Raw genomic sequence first — 23,022 nt, forward strand, 5'->3', positions numbered from 1 at the left:
TTTGTTGGGCCTTGCGTAGAGATTTGAACTTCAACTTCAGTTCAGGACGTGATCTTTCTTTATAATTAAAAAATGACTATTTTATGTGATTTCCCTATGAAATTATCCAAATAAAGTTATATAATGAGAAATTAATTTCGCATGTGAAGAAGCTCTATTCCGGTGAGCTCGAAACTTTGTGGAGAGAAAATACAATCAGGAAGTTGAAGATACAGAAGCGATTGTTCGCCAAAAAAGAAATCCGAATGGTACATGTTATCTCATTTGTGTCCGTATGAGCAATAATAGATATAAGAGATGTTACTAGATCTTAAGAGATGTTAATCTGGAAAAGAAGTTGAGAAATTGAGAATTAGAGTAGGAAGTGAGAGTCTTTCAATTGGGTAAAAGAGGTAGAAGATGAGTTGAAATTTTGATATTTTGATTGTTATAAATAAAAAAATGATTTTATTTTAATGTTTTTTTATAAATTTATCATTACATACGATTATAGGTGAAAGAAACTTACTACTTTTGTACACGATGAATTAATATATGTGCAAACTTATAAATCCAGTATCTGGTCTTCCTCTTTATTTTTCGTTTCTTTTATTTTCACTGTAGTCATCTTTAGAAGACAAAGGTGACCTTCCATCCCTCCCTTCATATAGACAATTTAGTTTAATATTTATTAAACAGTTCAAAAGGTTATATACAAATATTTGTTATAATTTTTCTGGAGGTGCTCTTAAATTTTAAATCAAATGAAGTAAAATGATTAAAAATAAAACATTTTTCTCTTTAAAAGTTTACTTGTTTGTAACATTGGTTTGATGCTAATTACATTTTGTTAATAATGTATGTATTAAATCTTACTAATTGTAATATACAGTACATTGCTATTAAAATTTGTAATTTTATTTTACTTTTTGTAGTTTAGTTTCTTAACTTTGTTTTCTGTAATTTTTGGTTTCTAGTTCTTTTGACATACTCTAACGTGACTTTTCCTTTTTCTAACGGTTTGGCAGATGAAAGTGATAAAATTTTCGACAACATAAAATAAGCATGTATGCATTTTTTATTCAATATGACGTTAGTTTACTTGTATTTACTTATAGTTTGAATGTATATGTACCATGTCCGACATGTAACAAAATGTTATTGAGATTAATTATCGTCTATCACACAAAATACAATCATAATTTTATATTTAGTTATTTTTAGCACTTAATAAAAAAAAATCATAGAAATCATAGATGACTTTTTTAAAAAAAAAAAAACTCATTCATTCTCAAAAAGAAGAACTAGTTCTCACCTTTGTACATAAATAAACTCAAATTATGAGTGTGAGGGGTTTTTTTACCTACCCATCTTTGAGATACTCAGATTTGGAACATATTCTGTTTGTTACTAACACTAAAGTTGAATCCAATAGTTCATTACTTAACTATTTTCGGTTGAGTATTGTATGTAAACCAAAATCTAGTGATTAAGTACTCATCAATTGTATAGAGTGAAACCAAATACTGTTTTTATTATTTAGCTTCCTTTATACAAACACAAATACCTATAAATGCACACCACTAGAAATTACTCACTCAATTCTCATTACTTATTATTATTATTAAAAAAAATCATTCTCTCTACTTCTCTTCCAACAATTCTTCATCCTCTAATAATAACACTTTTTTTTAAATTTTTTAAATTACTATAAACCCATAGATCCTTTCAAAATTTATGATTTCATTAATCTATAAAAATTCAGATTATAAAAATATTTTTAAAAATATCATTTCATACTAATAAAATCTTTTATAGTATAAAGGCTATTTTATGTAATAGGTGTTTTTTAATTTCAATACTCTAAAGTTAATAATAAGACAGAACAAAAATTTCAGACACCGAAGAACATAACATTTATGACAAATTTTTTGGAAAGACTTAGAAAATGATATTTTATAATTGATAGAGTATTTAAGATATTGAAACTCTATTATTTTAATATTAAAAAGTAAAAGTATAAATAAAAGCTTTATAAAAGAGTTTCATTATTTATTAACACACCATCTCTCTACGAACATTTTACTAAAGTTTTCTCACTTTTCTCTAAGTTTTCTTACCTTGTATTCATTTATTTGAAGATCGGAGACCGCGAGGGTGATACTTGTGTCGTGCTCTCCACTTTTGTTCGATCAATTTCTTCAATTGAGTAAGTTAGTTTTCTGCTCTTTTCTCTTGATTAATTGTTCTTATGCATACATGTGAGCAAATCTAGTTTGCATGTGGCATCTAAGTCATCTTTGTGAGTCTCTGTTGATAAGTGGTTCTAACTATATGTCCTTATCATGTTTGTGTTGTTCCTAGGTTGAGTTTGTGCATCCTGATAGCTTGAAGGGGATTTGATACTTCTTGAGCTATTTGACTTATCTTACCGGTAAGGGAAGCTAATTACATCGCTTTTGAGTTGTAGAAACACTGAGTTAGTAAATTCTATGATTATTGGACGAGTGGGCTTGAAGGCAAAACTCGTTGAGTGAATGGATGATTTTGCTGAGCAAATGGATGATTTTGTTGAGCGAATGCATCAGAGTCTAGTAGTCATTCTTAAGCTCAATTTTGATGTCTTTGTGGCAAATGTTGATTATTGTTTATGAAATGTTGGTGTATGAGATTAAATCGGGATTTGTTGTATGATGTTGATGTTAGATAAATGGCATCAAGAAGGGGGGTTGAATTGACGCTTAAAAAAAAAATGTCTTGATGTCTATACTTAAGAAAATATCCTTTTTTTATTATTAATTAAGTGTGTTACCGGAAGCGTAAAAAAAAGGTCAAGGAAAGAAGAAATTCACACAGTAATTTATACTGGTTGGAGTATAGTCAACCCTACATCCAGTTCCCAATCACCTCAATGTGAGAATGACAATCCCAATTCACTATCTTTAGAGTATTTCAATTACAACCACAATGACCTAGTGAAACATGCAAAAGAAAAATTCTAAAAATTAATAAACATCTATCTTGAGCCCTTTCAAGATATGACAACACATCCCTTGAATCAGACAAGGGATGAAACACCTCCTTTATACAAAACAAAGGATGAAAATTACAGTTAAAAAAATGGAACATTGTCACCTAGAAAGTAAGAGTATAAAGATAAAATGCTTAGCAGTCATCTCCTTTCACAAGTGAATTCTCGTTACCAACTTGAATAACAAAGGCAAAAACTGAATTAATATTTTCGTGCTTCTCAAGTGTTGTGTTTTTTCTCCTTCTCAAATTGGGTTATTTAAAGAGTTTTACTTGAGTTTTCTTAAGAAAATAATTCAATTAATTCAAAAATAAAAAACAAATAAATTCGAAAATCAATTTTTATTCTCTACAGAAAAGATGAATTTTAGGAGAAAATATAGTCAGAGAATACTTGATTTAAAAAAACAGTTTCAATTCAAAAGATATTTTTATTTTTGAAAATTTGTTGAAAAATAATTTAATTAATTTAAATAAAATCAAAAAAATTCAAAAATCAATTTTTATTCTATATAGAAAAGATGATTTTTGGGAGAAGATATAATCAGAGAATACTTGATTTAAAAAATAGTTTCAATTCAAAAGATATTGTTATTTTTGAAAAACTATAGAAACATAGTTTAATTATGTTTTACCTTAATTGATTATGTGCGTGAAAAGATGATTTCACTTGTGAAGAGAGATTATTTGACTTATAATTCCTCTTATACTTTCTCTTTATCCAGAGTGACTTTACACCCTAAATACTCTATATCTTTATTTTGAGCTTTCCTTAGTCTTGTAGTATTTTTGCTTGAGTATCCATCAAAATCTCTAGCTTTCAAAGAGGTAGTGGTGACATCCTTTTTGCTAACAATTGATGTGAGAAAGGTTGATATTAATTCAAGGAGGATTAAAAGTGATTTATAGTAGTGTATGCATTAGTATATGGATTCAGTTAGAAGTGATCATGACACTTTAATAACCATTCAATTCTCAAGTAGAGAAGGATAGGGTATCTGGTGAGAGGAGCAGGAGGTCCTCGTCTAGGGGCTTTACCTTGGCCAAAGACGTTAATAGACTAACCTTGTGTGTGATAGGGTGAAACCATTATCAATGGCTCTGTAAAGTAGTAGGGGCCACCACAAGTGCACTACTTGCCAGAATCTGATATCAATGCATGTATCCAGATTATTGTATGTAATAGGATAATATTCATTCATGATTGTTATGATTGAGTATGTATCATTAAATAATTGTATTCTTTTTTAATGATTAAACATTTCTATATATTACTATTAGCTTACCTTTCTCTTTGTGTTTTGTCTTGTTTTGTATTCTTATTTGCAATAATCACCTAATTGGTGTGAGTAGATAAGGAAGTAGCAACCGGTCTAATCAAGGAAGAAGAGGATGTTGTGCTTTAGTTTACTTATAAGAACTCTTGAGTGTGTGTATATATCTTTTGAAATTTCTAGTTCTCCAACTTGGTCATGCATAAATATGTATTTCAATATATCCGTTGTATGACTGTAATATAATAGTTACATATTAGTACTCTATGCTTAATGATTATCAATATGGAATGTTTTGTTTATTAGTTTACCTAATGAGATGTTATATTCTCCTTATTTTTAACCGAAATATTTGTTATTAATTTTATAAATATTTTTGTTATTTTCATTAGTATCGTAATTTTTGTGAATGAAAATTAATTAAATCTATTATAAATTAATATGATAATAAAATGAAATTTATACTTCTTTTCAAATTAATTAATATTTATAAAAATACTTTAAATTTTTATTTGAAGAATCCATAATAAATTATAAAAACATTATAACAATATAAAGAATTTACAGAAGATATTTTTTACTTGAAGAAAATAATTAAAACATTCAACATTTTTTAATTTCTTTATCGGATTAATCATTACATTGTTTATTTATCTAATATTAGTATTATGGTATAAATACACATTTGGTACCCAAACTTTTTTGGAAAGTTCAATTTGGTACCCAAACTTTTGGTTTGTTCAAGTTAGTACCCCAATTTTCTAAAGAGATTCAATTTGGTCCTCTCCGTTAAGTTGGAGTTAACACCGTGTCCGTACAAGACACGTGTCAAGCCATGAAATTTTTTATTTTTTATTTTTTTTTCAAAAAAATTAATTTTTTTCAAAAAATTTAAAAAACTACCACGTGTCAGTTTATTATTGTGCCATGTGGCAGCTTACAATCATGACACGTGGCAGTGTAATAGTTGTTTTCAATTTAGTACCCCAATTTAAATTTTTGGTTCAATTTAGTACCCCAATTTTTTAAAATCATCCAATTTTGTCATCTTCCATTTGAGACCAAATTAGTAAATAAGCTTAATTACAACCAATATATACATGTTACAATAACTTTTTCTAATATATACCTCAAATCATTTCACCTAAATACTTAAATTATTTTATTTTTTACATTTTAACCTTTGTAATTTTTTATACATGAAATTTTTTACACTTGTAAAAAATAAAATAATTTGAATATTTAGGTGTAGTGATTTGATGTATAAATTCAAAACAATTATTTTAACATGTTTATATAAGTTATAATTAAGCTTATTTACTAATTTGGTCTCAAATAGGAAAGGACGAAATTGGATCATTTTAAAAAATTTGGGTACTAAATTGAACCAAAAATTTAAATTAGGGTACTAAATTGAAAACAACTATTACACTGCCACATGTCATGATTGTAAGCTGTCACGTGGCACGATGATAAACTGACACGTGGCAGTTTTTTAAATTTTTTGAAAAAAATAATTTTTTTTTGAAAAAAAATAAAAAAAGAATAAAAATTCCATGGCTTGACACGTGTCCTGTACGGACACGGTGTTAACTCCAACTTAACGGAGAGGACCAAATTGAATCTCTTTAGAAAATTGGGTACCAAATTGAACATTCCTAAAATTCGGGTACTAAATTGAACTTTCCGAAAAAATTTGAATACCAAATGTGTATTTATACCTAGTATTATTATTACTATTTTTTGTCTTCATATATCTCTTCCTTTCCAAATATTCACATAAGAGTGAATTTAATTTAAGGTCACGCAGCGATCAATTATCTTTCCGCAACAAAAGTAGTAACCTTCCAAAGTCAACCAATTATTCAAGTATGACTATTATTTTTAGAGATTAATCAGTTTAAATATGAAAAAGTTTTACAGCATTAACTAACTAGAAAAAGAAATACTAGAAATAAAATATTTCTTTTTTATTATTTTATGGTTAAATAATAATGTAAAACATATATTATTTAAAATTTAAAATATTGATACATAATTTTGGTTGTAAAGAATTATTGTAAATTTGTCAAATTAAGCATTTTTAAGTGAATACAATAACCGCCACAACTAAATTTGTCGGGGTCTGGATATTTTCAATCTCCTATTCATAGGTTCCGTGTTTCGGACAGTAAGAGTCTCTTCTTTTTTCTGCTCTCTAACACTCTGTTTGGATCCCAATAAAATATAAACGCTCACTCATTCAGTGCAAAACAAACTTACAACAAAATTTTGGGTTCCCATTTCCCAAATAGTTGTTATCTTGTTCTCAATCTTACATTTACTTTTGTCTAATTGTACATTCAGATGAGTTTGAGTATGAGTTTCTGTGGTAGTTGCAGTCTTCAGTTTCCATGTCGCAGAATTACAAGCTGCAATCTTCACAAGGATGGTAATTCTGTCAATTTCTTTTTTTGCTTCATGTTTATCATTAATGGGTATTTTTTTTATTTCTTAAAAATCGCAATTTGCTGATTTTGTTAGTTTTTTATTTTGATCCTTTCTGAAGATGTATGAGGAAGGTCATATGAATTTCTTGAAGAAATAATTTGGTGATTTTGCCACTGTTATTGGATGTAGCTCTGTGTATATAATTGTTAAATACACTGAAGAATTGTTTTACTGTTTATACTTGGCATGAGTTGATTATGTTTGTGGAGAATACCTTGCTCTATTTAAAATATAAATTATTGGATATGTATGGTTTCATTTTTTGTTGAGATGAAGGTGTGGGGATCTGGAAGGGTACTTCATGTTTTTATCATTGGGATTTAGAACAATGTAGTGCCTCATTTTTATCATGTTTTTGTGTAAAATGTCAAACATGGTATCCTTTCTTTGTTTTTGACATTTTTGTTGTTGTAGGCAGCCATGTTGTTCCCTTCAATACGCATCAAAAGCCTTCGGAGCCTAAAAATTGTCTTCAGCCAAAATGGAAGATTAATGGCAATAACTTGACCACATGCATTGGAGTCATGACAGGTGGTATTTGAAAATAGGGTTATTGTGGATTATGGACTGATTATATTAGCTTCTCAGTTATCCCTTGTTTCTTTTGTGAAATTTGTCACAAGATGATGTGTTATCTCATAATTTTTTTCCATCTAATTTAATGATGCTTCTTATATTTGAATAAGGCGTGTTGTTATTTAGTAAAACAGACTTAATTATGCTACACAGGCCTCTTCTACACACTTGTTAATTCTTTTTTCTATTCATGTATTTTCTTTAATTGTTTTTTCCCTCTTTTGGGAACAGGGAACTTGCTAGTGTCAACATTTTTAGCTGGTTATATTTGGAACTTGGTTTAGTTGACTTATAAACAATCCTCCTCAAGGATAATTCAAATGTTTAGACGTGAAATAAAATGGTGAAGAATTCCTTTCTTTTGTTTGTATTAAATGAAAATTGCAGGCCTGTAGCTGCTTGCCTGAATTACTGACTCAAATTTTTTGTCAAATTCTTGATCTTTTGTCTATTCTCAAACTTTTCTCTGGAATGTGCTACTGCTACAACATTGATGATTGGGATTGGTTGGTTGTAGTGGTGAATGATTTGTGTTTCCATCTTTTTCAGCGGCACACTTGGTTGCTCCAGTTGCTGCAAAAGCTGTAAGTATAGATAACTATGTTAGTGATTCATTTCAATGTCTATTTGCATAGATAATTTCTGGAGTTATTAATTCTTGTCCCTTTTGATGTGTTTATTTTCTTATTCTATGTAAAGTAAACTCATTCAATGTACATAATGGTCTTGTTAAAATTGATTATTGCGAGCAGAGAATAATACATGAGTGGTTCTTTTCTTTTCTTTTTTTTTCCTTTTATTTGTGTATGGGATATTGAACTTCAGGAGTTAGCTTTTTATGAGCTAATGATAGCTAGGAAAGGTTATTCAATGAGGTTATTCTGTGAATGTCTCTTTGATAGTTGAAATGACACAAATTGTTCTAAATCGACACAGGAAGTGGCTTCTTCTATTTATGCTTTGGCTGATGGAAGCCTCAGTGACTGGTTTGGAGGCTTTCTATTTTCAGCTGGACAACAGGCTAATGAAGCTGTTCAGGGCCAATTATCATCTCTCAGTTTCACTAGGTCCCTTATAAATTCCCATACATTATTTTCTTTCTATTTTCCCTCCTCAAAATTGGAAACATGTATTAATAGTTTTTGTTTGCTGTTTATTTTTGTTTACAGTTTGGCTGTAATTTATGGGGCAGGGCTTGTAACCAGCCTCTCTCCCTGTACACTTAGTGTCTTACCACTGACCCTTGGTTACATCGGTGAGCATGCTGCTGTTGCCATTTTTAATATTACTGTTTATTTTAGTTGCCTAAGTTTGTTGTGTGGAAATATTTCAGGTGCATTTGGCTCTGGCAAAAGCAGAGCAGAGGTAATAATAACTAGTTCATATGACATTATTTTCCTCTCCTTTTACGACCATGTTTGAGGATTGAAGTTTTTCTGATTACTAATGGTAAATACTAGCAAGGGAGATGATTTTAGGAATTAAATCTATGTTTTCAATCTTTTAGGTTCCTACTAAGATGCATAGAGATCTGACATGACATGTAGCAGAATTTTACAACCAGTGTCTTGCAATTAATTTGAAGCAGGCTTTGTCTGTAAAATGCATGGATCTTTGGTCTCTAATTTTAATTGAAACTGTATATACATTTACATTATTAGTTCAATAGATTCATAATTCAGGAAGTCACGAAGACCCATAGAATTGCATAGATGATTGTTTTCTTATTTCCATCAGTTCTGTTTGAGACTCTCTCATACCCACTTAGACAGAAGTATACTAATAACAATCTCTTCTTCCTGCAGGTAGTTGGAGATTCCATTGCGTTTTCCTTGGGTCTTGCAACCACATTAGCACTGTTGGGTGTAGGAGCTTCATTTGCAGGAAAAGCTTATGGACAAATTGGCCAAGGATTACCCTTGGCTGCTTCTGGTTTGGCAATAATTATGGGTCTCAATCTTCTCGAGGTACTCAAACAGTTTCTTCCTACCTTCACTGTGTTCTAAAGGTTACAAACTTTCAATTTATGAAAATCAGTGTTTATATTTTTTTTTTCTGCTATTTTTATTTCGTTTTACCTGCAACAACACCCATAACTGACTCTCAGTCAGCAGAGTTATTTTTCCTTGAATAAAACACTTTATTTATATTTGAATTCACTTTGAGAAAATTTTGCAGATAATTGAATTACGGCTGCCGTCATTCTTTGACAGTTTTGATCCACGTGCAGCAGCTGCCAATTTTCCATCCAGTAAGTTTATGCTCTTGTGCAGACCTTAGTTCTTGTATTATTATCTAAGTGTTTAGGCAGAAAATTTTATGGTGAAGAATTCTACTCTTAGGTGTGCAAGCATACCTGGCTGGGCTTACATTTGCATTAGCTGCCTCACCTTGTAGTACACCTGTTCTGGCAACTCTTCTGGGATATGTTGCTGCATCCAAGGTACATCTTATTAATAACCATTAGGTCTTCATTGTTTATTAGTGGTACATGCTTGCCAAAAGATTTTTGCTCACTAGATTTAGTTCATGAATTAAAAACCTCTGGAGAGGGTTCTAATATGTCAAATTACTTGTTTTAAACCTCTGAATCCAATATAGTCCTGTTTGGATAAATTTCTTTGTAAGCACTTTGAAGAATTGAGATTACAGGTTACCATCAACTTATGAACTGTAATTTTAAAAGGTTTCTCTTCTTACTTTTTTAAAAGTTGCTTGTCACTTTTCATATTTTGTCCTTCTTATGTGGATGAAGAAAATAATGAATTCTTGACAGGATCCTGTGATTGGAGGAAGCTTGCTTTTGACATACACAACTGGTTACGTTTCTCCCTTACTCTTGGCTGCAACTTTTGCTGGAGCGTTACAAGTCAGTACATGTCTTTTTAGGCTATAGAATAATTTTAAAAAATCACCCTTTTTAAATGATATCTCGTGGAAAAAACATTTCTGATTCAAATCTCAATTTGCAGAGCTTGCTTTCATTTCGCAAGTTTTCAGCATGGATAAATCCTATAAGGTAATTTTTTTTAACTTTCCAATGAGGGATCACTGTGCATATAAAGGGTACATTCATGTACCCCTCACATTGGAGAGTATCCACCTCCCTTTTGAATTTCAGACTTTGTACGTTTCTTATGAATGCTACAATTTTCTTGTCACACAGCGGAGCAATGTTGTTAGGTGGTGGTGTATATACTTTCTTGGATAGGCTGTTCCCAGCTACAATGGTGATGTAGAAAATCTCTTGGTTCTTGATATGCCATGATTTCTTACTTTAACAGTTACATGTATATATGTCATACAAAGTACTTAATTGAATAGAATCAAATATGAGACTATTGCATATCACAGCCGAATTCTTCCTCTAAGTACAAAATTTATTTGCTGGTCTATCAACGAAGCAAGATTTTGATAATGATAAGCCCCTGTGCCACATTCATTACCAGGACAAAAGATCTAAAAAGAAATATCACTTACAATGTAAGCTGAAAATTATATGATCCAGTCAAACTTGATATTATTTAGCACTTTGACCTAAAATAGTTATAACAAATTAGCATGTTAGTGAGTGGAGCTTAATTGACAAGTGAATACAGCCATCACGGGACTTGAAAAAAATATAATAAATCTTGAACAATTCTCATACTTCCGTTGTGTCCCTCCGTTGAAGTTGGTCATTTAAACACATTGAACTCATCTTACACTTCTTTTATTGTTCAAAAAGGGTTTTGAATAAATAATTACACAACTTCAATATACTTGAATGAAATGAAACAAAATATTCGCCCAAGTAACTATGACTATGTTTTGGACATAGTTCACATGAAAGATGGATTCTTATACACAAGATATAAAAGAGAAACAGAATAAAATAATTAATATCACTAAAGTTTTATTGTGAATACAACTATGGACACAAATGAAGCAATCACCCGATACAAGAAGAAAACTGAACTAGCTCAGCAGGTGTAGAAATGGTTTACAACCCAACGACCCGGGGCAAGGGGGAGAGAAAAAGAAAGTGCACTTTTTCTGTAATTTTATCTAATCTTCTATGGGCAAGCACTGGTAAATCAGTGCTTTGCAAACATTCCTTGTGTTAAAGAGGAGAAATCATAATCGCTCCCTGTCTTTGAAGTGGGCGCTGATGTTGGATATGCTGATGATACCGGAGATACTGCCTGAGGTTTACTTGCTCCAGACGTTGTAGACAAACCATTAACTGGAGCAACTTGCCCCATAGCATAGTAACTGCAAGAAGAGGCTACTTAGTTTACTATGAAAGAGAAATGTAATAAAGAAAAATAGAAAAATCAACAGAAACAAGGATATATGTTTTCCTATGATGACTTCTATGAAGGAGAAGTATTGTATAGATCCTGTACTAATAATGAGCAGAATCGATTACTTAAGTGAATGAAATTTATTTGCAAGGGTTAACAGCATATTTGAAACATAATCTTCAGCCTCCGCGTCAAATACACGTAAATTTGTAAAAAATGTTGAAACAAGAATGCCTCATTGTCATGCGTTCATTATGAGATAACTGACTCAAATTCGAAGTAGCATATGGGATAGTGAAACCAGAAATTGATCGATATGAAAACTCCATAGCTAGTTGGCACCGGCACTTGACTTTGAAAGGAAAAGAATAAGTTTGATCACTAATTTTCTTCTTTTTTTAAATAGCATGCGTTCTTTCCATTTAATTGACTTGACGATGACTGTGGTCACAAGGCATGAAAGTGGCTTGTGAATAATTTTGCTAACAACCTAATGGTAAATTTAATGAGAGGAAGATAATGACACAATTTTGAAAATGAAGTAACCAAATTAAACATTTTATTAATAAAGGGATCAAATAAAATAAAATAAGGAAACATAAGATTAATTTGGCCAAAGGAGAAAATCTTATTAAGAGAAATCAACTTTAATAACTCAAATTAAAAACAAATTCAAATAGTCTTTTGGCAGCACACAGCCTATACACTCTACACATGATTTAGGGAATGACGAGTCCTTCTTGTTGACATCAACATCATCCTAAGATACTCAGAATCTAAAGATTGGGTCACAGTTCAGGCCAAACTCCTAATAAGTTACCCATGCTGAAATTAGATACAGTTTTTAGAAACAAACCAGTGCTGTACCTAGATTGCGGATACTGAACTGAACTCCCTGCTGAATGCGCTGCAGTCAAGTTCATTGTCTACCACGGAAGGAAGAAGAGAGATAAATAAATTGCAGAACAGTTAAGAATAAATCATTAATCAATTAACTTGATGCTTCCATGAATTACTTACTTGCATTAGTTTTTGCAAGTCTTCCTGACTTCCCATGGGCATTATACCCGGGATTGGGTAGCCAGCAGTTGGCCAACTTTGGACAGGAATATTGGATCCAGGTTGTTGTATGCCAGCTGGGTATTTGGAATCCCCACCGGCAGATTTAGCAGCAGCAGCAGCCATTAGAAGAGACTGTTGTTGTTGTAAGCTGGCCAAGTACTTGGGATCCACACCACCAGATTTAGCAGCAGCGGCCATTAGAAGAGTCTGTTGCTGTGCCAGCATGGCTAGCTGCTGTTGATGCATTGCAAATGGAGACACAACATTGCCCTGCAGATGTCCAGTTTGCTGGGTCACAAAATCTTATTTGCATACCAAAACAAAGCAGCACATCTAAGGATAGAGAATCAACATCTAAATTGACTTCTTCTGGTGTCTTGGATAGTAATAAGTCACATTGCGCAAGGAGAAATGCTCAAATAGCAAAAAGAAAGTTTATATTTTAAGAAAGAGTGCTAACCATATATCATGTTAACAAAGAAACTCGGGCTTCAACAAACATATCGAAGCACCTGCACATACCTTCTCAAAGAGGCTCATGATATCATTTTTTACATCTTTTTGTGGGTTTTCTGGAGTTGAACTTGTTGTAACTGAAGGTGTGTCTTTAAATAAATCCTCAATTCCAGAAGTGGACTGAGGTCTACTGTCAACTGATTTTGTGGTATCATTCTTCGGAGCTGGCAATGCCTCTGTAGCAGCTGAAACAATAAGCCACAAAACTAAAAACTAAGACAAACACAACAGATTGAAAAACAAAAAGCTTCAAAAACAATGCTTATAAGCACTTTCATTAGTGCTTCCATGGTGTACTTTTTCAAAAGGATGCCTGTGACATACACTGAAAACCTGCCCAGTTATTATCATCAGCAATAGCTTCAGCTGCACCTGAGCCCTTCTCACTTGGACCATCCATAGATAACATGTCAAAAAGATCCGTAGAAAAGTCAACTTTTGGAGGGGAGTTTTGTGTTGTGTCAGTAGTCTGTTTTGAAGTTTCAATTTGTGGTGGTGGTAGCGCAACAGGTTCTGCTTTATCAACATGTTGAGGTTTTCCCACGGGAGTTACCTGTTCAGAAATTGATCAATGTCACACATCTAAACAAGTATAAATAAACCACGAAACTTTCAACTTTAAAAAGAGAGGAAAAAAATTCCATTCCACAGAAAAGAGAAAGAAAAGACAAGGTCATTTATCTATGTTATCATACAAGTTATTGAATGTATACACTGATATAAATGATTTTATATATTATAGTTGTTAATTAATATTTATCTCACTTATAATGCTTCCCAAACATCCAACACGAACAAAATTTATCTCAATCATAAAACTTCCCTAGAAGGGATCAGCATCTTACTTTTATTATTGCAAAACTTGGACTGAGACCCAATATGAGTGGACTTATCTTTTCAAATAAAGATACGAGGCACGTGAAGAAAGAAATACTATCTGTATTTCCTAGTAAATAATATAATTTATACACATGATGTCACATCTGTTGCGATAAGTTGGCGTTTCAGGCTTGTATGAGACACAATTACCAGTAACATACATGGCAACATTAAGCCTATTTTTACACATATCATGAACACAAAGTTTCGACATTAAGCATCTCAGTTTTGTCTTGTCACAGCATATTTCTTTTTTCAAGAAAAATATATTTGGGCAATTAAGTCTGTTTGGGACCTATTCTGGTGTCTATTTTCAATCTTGTCGTTTTAAAATCTCATTCTCCATATTTGGATTTGAGAGTGGAAAATCGAGAAAACATATTATTTTACATTTTCTTTATCATGGATTTCAGAGTGGAAAATCGACAACAACACCTGACACAGCTGCAACAATACTTGAGAACTTGATTATCGTTAAGAAAACTACATTCAATTTTGGCAATTAAGTCTGTTAGAATAAGTTGTCTGAAATATAATTATTTAAAAGTTGTTGTCTACTTTGTGCTATACCTAGTTCCTAGACATGTCCTTTCCTAATCTCTTATCTTCCCTCTCATAGATTGCATCAGATATCTCCAAAGTTATAGCTATGAGATCCTAGGAGGGGAAAATTCGCTTTCAAATTCATTCTCTACTCTTTTGTATTTTTTTCAAGTTAGTATCAGAACGGAAAGATCCCAGTCTATCTGTCTCCGTCCAGCAAAGAAATGCCATCTTGTCACTGTCTGCAGTCTTCTGCCACCATCCGTTGCCAAAGTTTTGTCTACTGACACTTGGGTCCGGTGCGCCTCAAAGAGAATGACCCAACCCCCAATAGCTACACTTCCAAATTCTGACCACGTGTCATCATGCGCTGCCACCGTCCCAGCTGATCCAGACGAATGTGTTTCATGTGCAGCCTTCCAGTGGTGGGAATCCTTTTGAACCACCATGATTGGACTCAATGGAGTCTTCTAAGCTCATTTCCACCCTTTGTTCTTCGATTCGGTACAATTCTTTGTTTCTGCCACCATCCGTTGCCAAAGTTTTGTCCAGTGACACTTAGGTCCAGTGCGCCTCAAAGAATGACCCAACCCCAATAGCTACACTTCCAAATTCTGACCACATGTCATCATGCGCTGCCACCGTCCCAGCTGACCCAAGCGAATGTGTTTCTTGTGCAGCCTTCCAGTGGTGGGAATCCTTTTGAACCACCATGTTTGGACTCGTTGGAGTCTTCTAAGCTCATTTCCACCCTTTGTTCTTCGTTTTGGTACAATTTGGGGAGATGTCTAGAGTTGCTCATGATTTCTCTCTCGGAATTCTAAGGTTGCCCTCTGTTCTTTTGTTGTTAGATTATTGGACTATGTCCTTGCCTCTAACCTTGTTTCAACATGTCTTCAAGGACTATCTACTCTTTCTATAACTTCCGAGAAATTAAATGAGAAAAACTACCAATTTTGGTCTGCCTCAATTGAACTTTGATTCCTTGGTCAAGGTTTTCATGATCATTTGGAGGAAGATAGTGTAGGGTTCCACTAGATCAAATTCAATAGTGGAAGAAAATTGAGCACTCTCGGGGTCATTCAAAACCTGTATATCCTTCTGAAAAAGGCTCAAAATATTTGTGCAAACAATATTCTACACCTCTATGATTTTGCTAATTGATTGGCTTTTCTCAAGCAATCCGATAACTATATAATGTCTTTTATTGCTAAAACTCAATCAACGGTTGAGGAATTCAAGACGCTTTTGGAAGTGGACTCGATAGATAGATGAGATAAAAAAGATGTTGGATAAGTTTTATATGGTTACGATCATCCGTGTAATAAATCCATATATTGATCATGATAAAGTTTTAACTAGTCAAGAAGTTTCATCAATGGAAAACTTGACAAAACATCTGCTTCGTGTTCCAACTCTTAAGAGTGGAAATGTTCAAGAATTTGCTGAGTTTTTTGCCATTATTTCTACTTGTAGAAAAGGTGGTCGTGGCACTAGAGGATCAATGCATATATTGTAAAAGAATAGCTCACACCCAAGAGAATTGTTACTCTTTACATGGCTTTCCTAACAATGCAGCCAATATTTCCAACTTTGAAGTTTTTGAGCCAAAGTTCTATGATGAAGAATATTAGGAATATTTGAGATTTGAAATCCAATAGCTTAGCACAATCATTTACACCTCCCAGTTCAACAAGTTGCATTTCACAATCTATGAAGAGTCAAAATGCATGGATAATTGACTTAAGTGCATTTGATCATATTTTTGGTAATATTTGTTTGTTCACTCCTCTCTACTTTCCTAGAATACCTCATTTCATAACCCTAACCAACAAATTTATTTAGTGTAGTTTCCCAAGGAATTCGTCAATTTTTCCTTTCTCCTTCACTAGACTTAAAATCCTTTTTTTTTCCTACTTGTTAGTCTCATTTCTTGAAGTCAATTAACTAAATCATTGAATTGTTCAGTAACCTTTGATATCAACTCTTTTGTCATATAAGAGTGTGGTATGGGTCAGATGATTGATAAAGGACATGAATCTAAAGGTCTATACTAGCTTGGTACTAGCTCATTTGCATCTTGTCTTGCGTCCTAATCTCTTAAACTACTCTATATAAACCCAGTATTTCTCATTAATAGAATGCCTTCTTTTTCACTTGGTAATAATGTTCCCTAATACATTTAATTTTCAAAGGGACTCCTTTTTCATATGTCTCCACGTGTTTTCGGTTGTGTATGTTTTGTCCATGAATGTCCCATAGTAACAAATGGTGCCTCCACAAGTTGACATCCAATCCAACCTAGTAGTAAGATCCGCCAAAAGCAACAAAAATATTCCTTGGTGAATAGCAACGAAAACTTGAACTACGCATGTACATTCTTTTAAAAAAATGTAAAGTCAACATACATAAAAATCGATGCTATTGAGACTACACCTCCCAACTTGTCAAGCATACTACGAAGAATGGCATGGATAAATAGGAATTATCATTCCAACAAATATAAGGCGGGGTGGGCATCCGATCTCTTCAACTTTAGATAAACTCTCCGCTAGAGTTACCAAATGTGTCTCATTAAGCTATTCTAGACTTCAAACAAGAAATCGATGTTACTCTCCTAAACCCAAGAAATACTATATGTACCAATTTCACCTTTTTTGAACAAACTCCAATTTCTCCCCTTCTACATAGGTACTAATTTTGTCCATGTCCTACATGTTCCCTTAGTTGAGTCTTTCGTTCCTTTTGCTCCGAACACCCAAAATACCATAAAGAGTCCTCCCAATCCATTGTCACCCCTCTTATTGCCTATCAACCTAGAAACCAAACAATTAGTCCAGTGCCCTAAAGTGAGTCCTCTTCGATAAGTCCTTCTCAATCATAAATTAATACCATGACTCCTGATCAAGATGACTCAAGTTGGTCCGTTGAAATTCACGAAGGCACTCTCACTCTACTGGAAATCCCCATCCTAGCCACAATTTTCTTAGCTACCATAAGTTGTCTCCTTCCTATTTCTACCTTATTTCTTTTGTCTCTTCTATTACTATTCTTAAAAATGTGACAGAAGATCATCCTAAATGGTGACAAGCCATGATTATTGAAATTCAAGCTCTTGAAGAAAACAAAACACAAGGGCTAGTTCCTCTTCCTTCTGAGAATAAGACAAATGGCTCTCGTTGGGCTATAACATTAGGGTTAGACCTAATGGTAAAGTTGATCATCTCAAAAATTAATTGGTGACTAAAGGCTATACTCATATCTATAGGCTTGACAATAATGCTACTTTTTCTCCAGTGGCTACAGTCATTTGTCATTGGCCCCTTCATCAATTGGATATTAAAAATGTTTTTCTACATGGTGATCTAGAAGACTTGGTCTACATGGAAAAACCTCTTGGGTTTGTTGTTTGGGGGGAGTCTGCATGGTTTGTGTCACTCTTTCTATGGTCTCAAGCAATCTCGGTGTGCTTGTTTTGGAATGTTCAGCCACATTATTCAATCCATTAGGCTGAAACACAGTGAGACAAATCATTTTATTTTCTATTGTCACACCTCCCCTAGAAAATGTGTACTCCATAGTATATGTTGACAATACAATCATTACAACGCATGATGTTGCTAGAATATCTAAGTTAAAGGAACGCCTATGCAATCATTTTCAGAGAAAAGATATTGGAAGTTCCAAATATTTTTTGGGCATATCAAATTTGTAATCACTCAAAGGAAACATTCTCTTAACATCCCAAAAGAGACAAGTCTGATTGATTGTTAATCAGTGAATTGTCCTGTCGATCCAAATCAAATATTAATGGTAGAACATGAAGATGCTTTCTCTAATCCAAAAAGATACAGAACATGGGTTGAAGAACTCATTTATCTTACCATTACTAGACCAGATATATCATTTGCAATTAGTGTTGTGAATCAATTCATGCATAATCCTTGTACTGATTATCAGAATGCTATCATTTGTATTTTAAGGTATCTCAAAAAAGCTACAAGATAAGGGCTACTTTATGAAAATAATGGGAACACCCAAATCTATGGATATTGTAATACTAATTGGATTGGCTCTCCTATGGACAAATGCTCTACTACAAGATATTGCATTTTCTTTGAAGGGAATGCTATCTCTTAGGACAATGGCATCCCTCACTTGTGAGCTTATATGGGTGAAAATATTTGTGCGATTCAACCAATGAAGATGTATTGTGATAACCAAGTTCCTCTGCACCTTGCTTCCAATCCAATATTTCATGAAAGAACTGAACACAAAAATTGACGGTCATTTTATTCAAGAAAAGTTATTGACCAAAGAAATATATATTAAGTTTGTCGCATCAAATGATCAACTTTCCAACGTATTAAAAAAGTCCTTGAGAGGACCTCGGATTGAATTTATGTGTTTCAAGATTGGCACATACAATTTGTATACTCCAAGTTGAGGAGGAGTGTTAGAATAAGTTGTCTAAATAGAATTACTTGAAAAGTTGTTTTGTAGTACCTAGTTCTGAGATATGTCTTTTCCTATTCTCTTATTCCCTATCATACATTGTATCTAATATCTCCAAGTTATTGTAAATATGAGATCCTAAGAGGGGAATTCACTCTCTCAAATTCATTCTCTGTATTTTTCCTAAGTCCAATAAAATTTGAAAAATGCCATGATGGGTTTTTTTATTCATTTTTGTTACCATAATTAGAGGAGCATTACCAAACCACCAATCCGATCATTGTTCATTCAATATCACCTATTTGGGCCTTTTTTTTTCCTTAAAAATAAGGAGAAATCCTAAATTTAAACTTGACAGCTTATTTCTTATAGCTCCATGCATCCCCTTTTTAAATAGTTTTATTGCTAAAAGTACTAGTTTCTCATGAGTCAAAACTCTGATGGCAGAGCAAACACTACAACCACAATGCCACATATAATTCACCACATGAATATGAGAAATATTGTTGAATATCTGATATAGTGCCACTACAAGGCTATAACATGGAATTTTTCAACCCCTCTGCCATAGGCAATTTGTGACGTCATAGGCTCACTGTGGTGGTGTGTATAGCAGAATTTTGGCATATTCTGCCATCCACCACTGGTAACCTTGCAGGGGGAGAGAGAGAACGCTTACCAGTTCAGGCCCTTTGGGAGGAGCAGGAACACAAATTCTTGTACCAGGAATAGCATTTGAAGGTTTGATTTTCTTCCTATCCTCAAAAGTATTCTCAGACACAGCTGCATAACTATGGCCAACCCTTTCCACGGGCCTTTTCTCTTCTCGAAAACTAGAAGGTGATTTTGGTTTCTCATTCCTTGCAACCCATCTCTTCTCTTCATACCTTCAATTATATGCAATGATTTAAAGCAAGAATCATCTTCACCACGTGCACATAAAAAGCATACACTTCTAACTATTTAAAGATTGAAAAGGAAAATAATTCAGTCTGGTTAAAATGTTCATAAACTAACATACTTTGCACGAATGAAATTTTCAATTCCAACTCTATCATAATTTGGGGGTAATTCTGCTTCCCAGTAACTGTTTGCCTTCTCATTTCCCATATCTATATAGGGCCAAAAAAGGAAAATCAAATATAATGAGAAGACTATATAACTAATGCATACATACTAACAGAACTCGAAATAACCACAAGGTCATGACAGTTTAGATTCCCTTACGTTGAATGAATGCAACCTGCTCTGGAAGCCAAGTGTCCAAAGTTGCTGAGCGAACCTGCAGTCAAGCTATCAATTAAGCATATAAATAAATAAGAATTTCGCAACCAAATTGAAATTTAGAACCAGCCTTTATTTAACACAATTATTTAGAGACTTATGGTAACAACCGAGATGCAAATTACCAGCTAAACAAGGCATCTATCCTTCTACTACTACTACTCATTAAGAATCCTTGTTGCCAGTATTTAGCAAACAAGCAAGTGAAATGAGCTTGAAAACAATACACCGTCCCTCAAAATAAATAATATAGTCTAGACTATTAAATTATCATTTCATAATTGAATTCACAAAGATTTTATTTCCACACAAGATGACTATAATACATAATTTCCCCCTCATGATTTGGCTTCCGATAGATCAAATATAAACCATTTTAAGAAACAACATTACAAGAAATCGACAGATTCAATCACTTTTACAAACCGAGGAACATAACGTTACCTTTGATATGTGTACCCCAAGACTTCTGTGTATTCCAGAACACTGCATGCATATAAAAATGCCAAGATTGACACTAGCCCATCTTGGGCCCCTGCAAATAAAATTTTAATAGAAATTTGTGAACACGAATAAAGAAAGAAAAATCTCAGGAAATTCATACACAAAGAAAATCCAATTTTCACAGACAGATTAGCATCAGTATATTCTTCTATGCCTATTGACATCAGGATGTGAGATAAAGATTCGATCATTTATAAGCCAGATACATACTTAGCTTTGCAGTCAGCACATTCCTTATTCTCTGGTAGTTTAAGAAGTCCTTCTAATATCTGCACAGTCAATTCAAAGTACACATGAAATATACAATCAAAGGATAAAAGGGAAAGGGTGAAAGAAAGTGTATATAAGTTTCAATGAATTAAACAATCCAATGTTCATATTTAAAAAATAAGGATTTCAAATATATATAACAAAAGTATATATGTAAATTGATGGACATCATAATGAAGAAAATTAACCAACCATCCAAAAACGAAGTATTGGCCTTTTCAGCTCATACATATATACATATACACACATACATACATACATATATATATATATATATATATATATATATATATGTGAGTGGGAGTGTGTGTATATATAATAATAATAAATTATTTATTTATTTCTGTCAAATCAAATAAAATCCCCACAAAACTTTTCCTTATGACCGCAACCACCTCAATGAATCAACTGCTATGCAATTATAAGCTCACAAACACCCAAATACTCGTGATCATCGAGGAAAAATCAATAAAACGAGAAACAACAAAAGAAAAAAAATAAAGTTTGATCATTTCTCCAGATCAACGACAGAGATTTTGAGCTACTACAGCCTTCCAACCGACAATGCTTCCAATGGCTCCATAACATTTCACTAATAAACATATTCAAAAAGAAAACAGACAATTAAGCATGAAGTACATGAGGATTAGAGAGATGGATCCAAAGTACTAAGTGTATTAAGTTATCGGCCTAAATTCATTAATTTAATCTCGAAAAGGATTAACATGATAACTCACAGATCAAATTATACTATAACCATCAGTCCATCACCACCAACAGTCGATCCATTTCTACATAACTTTTAACCATTAATCCATTACCACCGATCATCGATCCATTTCTACACATCACATCTAAATTTCTTTTCCTTTTACTTCAAAAATACGCAACAAATATACGTCATACATTATGCAATCACACAACCTCGCGACTCCGAACTTTGATTTCTCAATAAGTGAATCGGACAGCAATTGAAACGAATCCAGCAGTTCAGAATTCTCATTATCATCATTCCATCGTTGAATCAAAGTTTACGAAATTCGGAAATGGCGCATTTACGTATTGATAATATTCAGAGGAAAATCGTGGAGAACTGGATAGAAAATAGGGGAAAACCTTCTTGTGTTTGGCGTTGAGCTCTTTGGAAACGTTGGCCTTCTCGTTCATGATTCGAATGAAAAGGTTGGGCGTCGGCGAGAGAGAAAGGCGAAGAAGATCGAAGGGCAAATTGGTCTTTCAATGCGCTTTCTCTCTCCTCTCTCTCTAGTTTGTGATCTCTGTTAGGAAGAGAAGAATAAGAAGAGGAGGAATGAAGGAGAAATTGATATTGCACTTACTTTGACTTTTAATATATGCGGATTTTGCCATATTTTCTCCCTTCGCTCTTATTTTGGCTTTTCGCGGATACCTCTTTTTTGCGCGTCAATTAAGTTAAAGTTTTATATCAACTTTTAAAAGTAAGCCAAATCAAATTCGAGGAAAATGCTTGCTATAATACTATTTTTTAAAAGAATAAATCATAATACTTGATATTAGTTTAAAGATTTATTTTGGTACTTATTTGTAAACATTTATTTTTAATTCATTTTTTAAAATTTTATCAATTTTCTCTTAAAACAACAATTAATTAGTTTTAAGATTGGGACATCCTTTACTGTAAGATTTATTGTCCACTAATTCTTTTTTTTCAAAATGAAGCACAATATTTATTAGAGGGTCACTTAGAATAGGTGGTGAAGACGGAATCCATGTTCAGGAATGTATACATATAACAATTTTTTTGTGAAAATAGAGAAAAATCAACAATTAATCTACTTTAAGATTATGACATTTTTATCGATTTGTTGTCCACTAAAATCCTTTTGCAAAATGGT

At 32.9% G+C, this 23,022-nt stretch overlaps 2 protein-coding genes across 4 annotated transcripts; one reads left to right on the forward strand and one right to left on the reverse strand.

The window, feature by feature from the left end:
* The first annotated feature begins 6,363 nt into the window (after nt 1-6,363).
* Nucleotides 6,364-10,767, forward strand: LOC114169089 (cytochrome c-type biogenesis ccda-like chloroplastic protein 2). Of its 2 annotated transcripts, none has more exons than XM_028054110.1 (12): nt 6,364-6,453; nt 6,630-6,714; nt 7,188-7,304; nt 7,899-7,933; nt 8,286-8,416; nt 8,519-8,714; nt 9,155-9,316; nt 9,528-9,600; nt 9,692-9,792; nt 10,126-10,218; nt 10,322-10,368; nt 10,516-10,767. In XM_028054110.1, exons 2-12 carry the CDS (start codon nt 6,630-6,632, stop codon nt 10,586-10,588), a joined length of 1,113 nt encoding a protein of 370 aa, XP_027909911.1. In that variant the 5' UTR covers nt 6,364-6,453; the 3' UTR covers nt 10,589-10,767. The 2 variants fall into 2 exon arrangements, with proteins under 2 accessions (XP_027909911.1, XP_027909912.1); XM_028054111.1 differs by lacking the exon at nt 6,364-6,453 and having other exon boundaries at nt 6,460-6,714; nt 8,519-8,604; nt 8,683-8,714.
* A 351-nt stretch (nt 10,768-11,118) lies between these two features.
* Nucleotides 11,119-22,510, reverse strand: LOC114169088 (ADP-ribosylation factor GTPase-activating protein AGD5). Of its 2 annotated transcripts, XM_028054108.1 has the most exons (11): nt 22,265-22,510; nt 21,089-21,147; nt 20,819-20,909; nt 20,318-20,372; nt 20,112-20,202; nt 19,770-19,977; nt 13,538-13,766; nt 13,220-13,398; nt 12,656-12,967; nt 12,503-12,561; nt 11,119-11,603 (listed from the first exon to the last, which is right to left on the reverse strand). In XM_028054108.1, exons 1-11 carry the CDS (start codon nt 22,313-22,315, stop codon nt 11,426-11,428), a joined length of 1,512 nt encoding a protein of 503 aa, XP_027909909.1. In that variant the 5' UTR covers nt 22,316-22,510; the 3' UTR covers nt 11,119-11,425. The 2 variants fall into 2 exon arrangements, with proteins under 2 accessions (XP_027909909.1, XP_027909910.1); XM_028054109.1 differs by lacking the exon at nt 22,265-22,510 and having other exon boundaries at nt 20,318-20,383.
* Nucleotides 22,511-23,022: the final 512 nt, after the last annotated feature.

Source organism: Vigna unguiculata, chromosome 11 (assembly GCF_004118075.2).
Source record: "Vigna unguiculata cultivar IT97K-499-35 chromosome 11, ASM411807v1, whole genome shotgun sequence".
Taxonomy (NCBI): domain Eukaryota; kingdom Viridiplantae; phylum Streptophyta; class Magnoliopsida; order Fabales; family Fabaceae; genus Vigna; species Vigna unguiculata.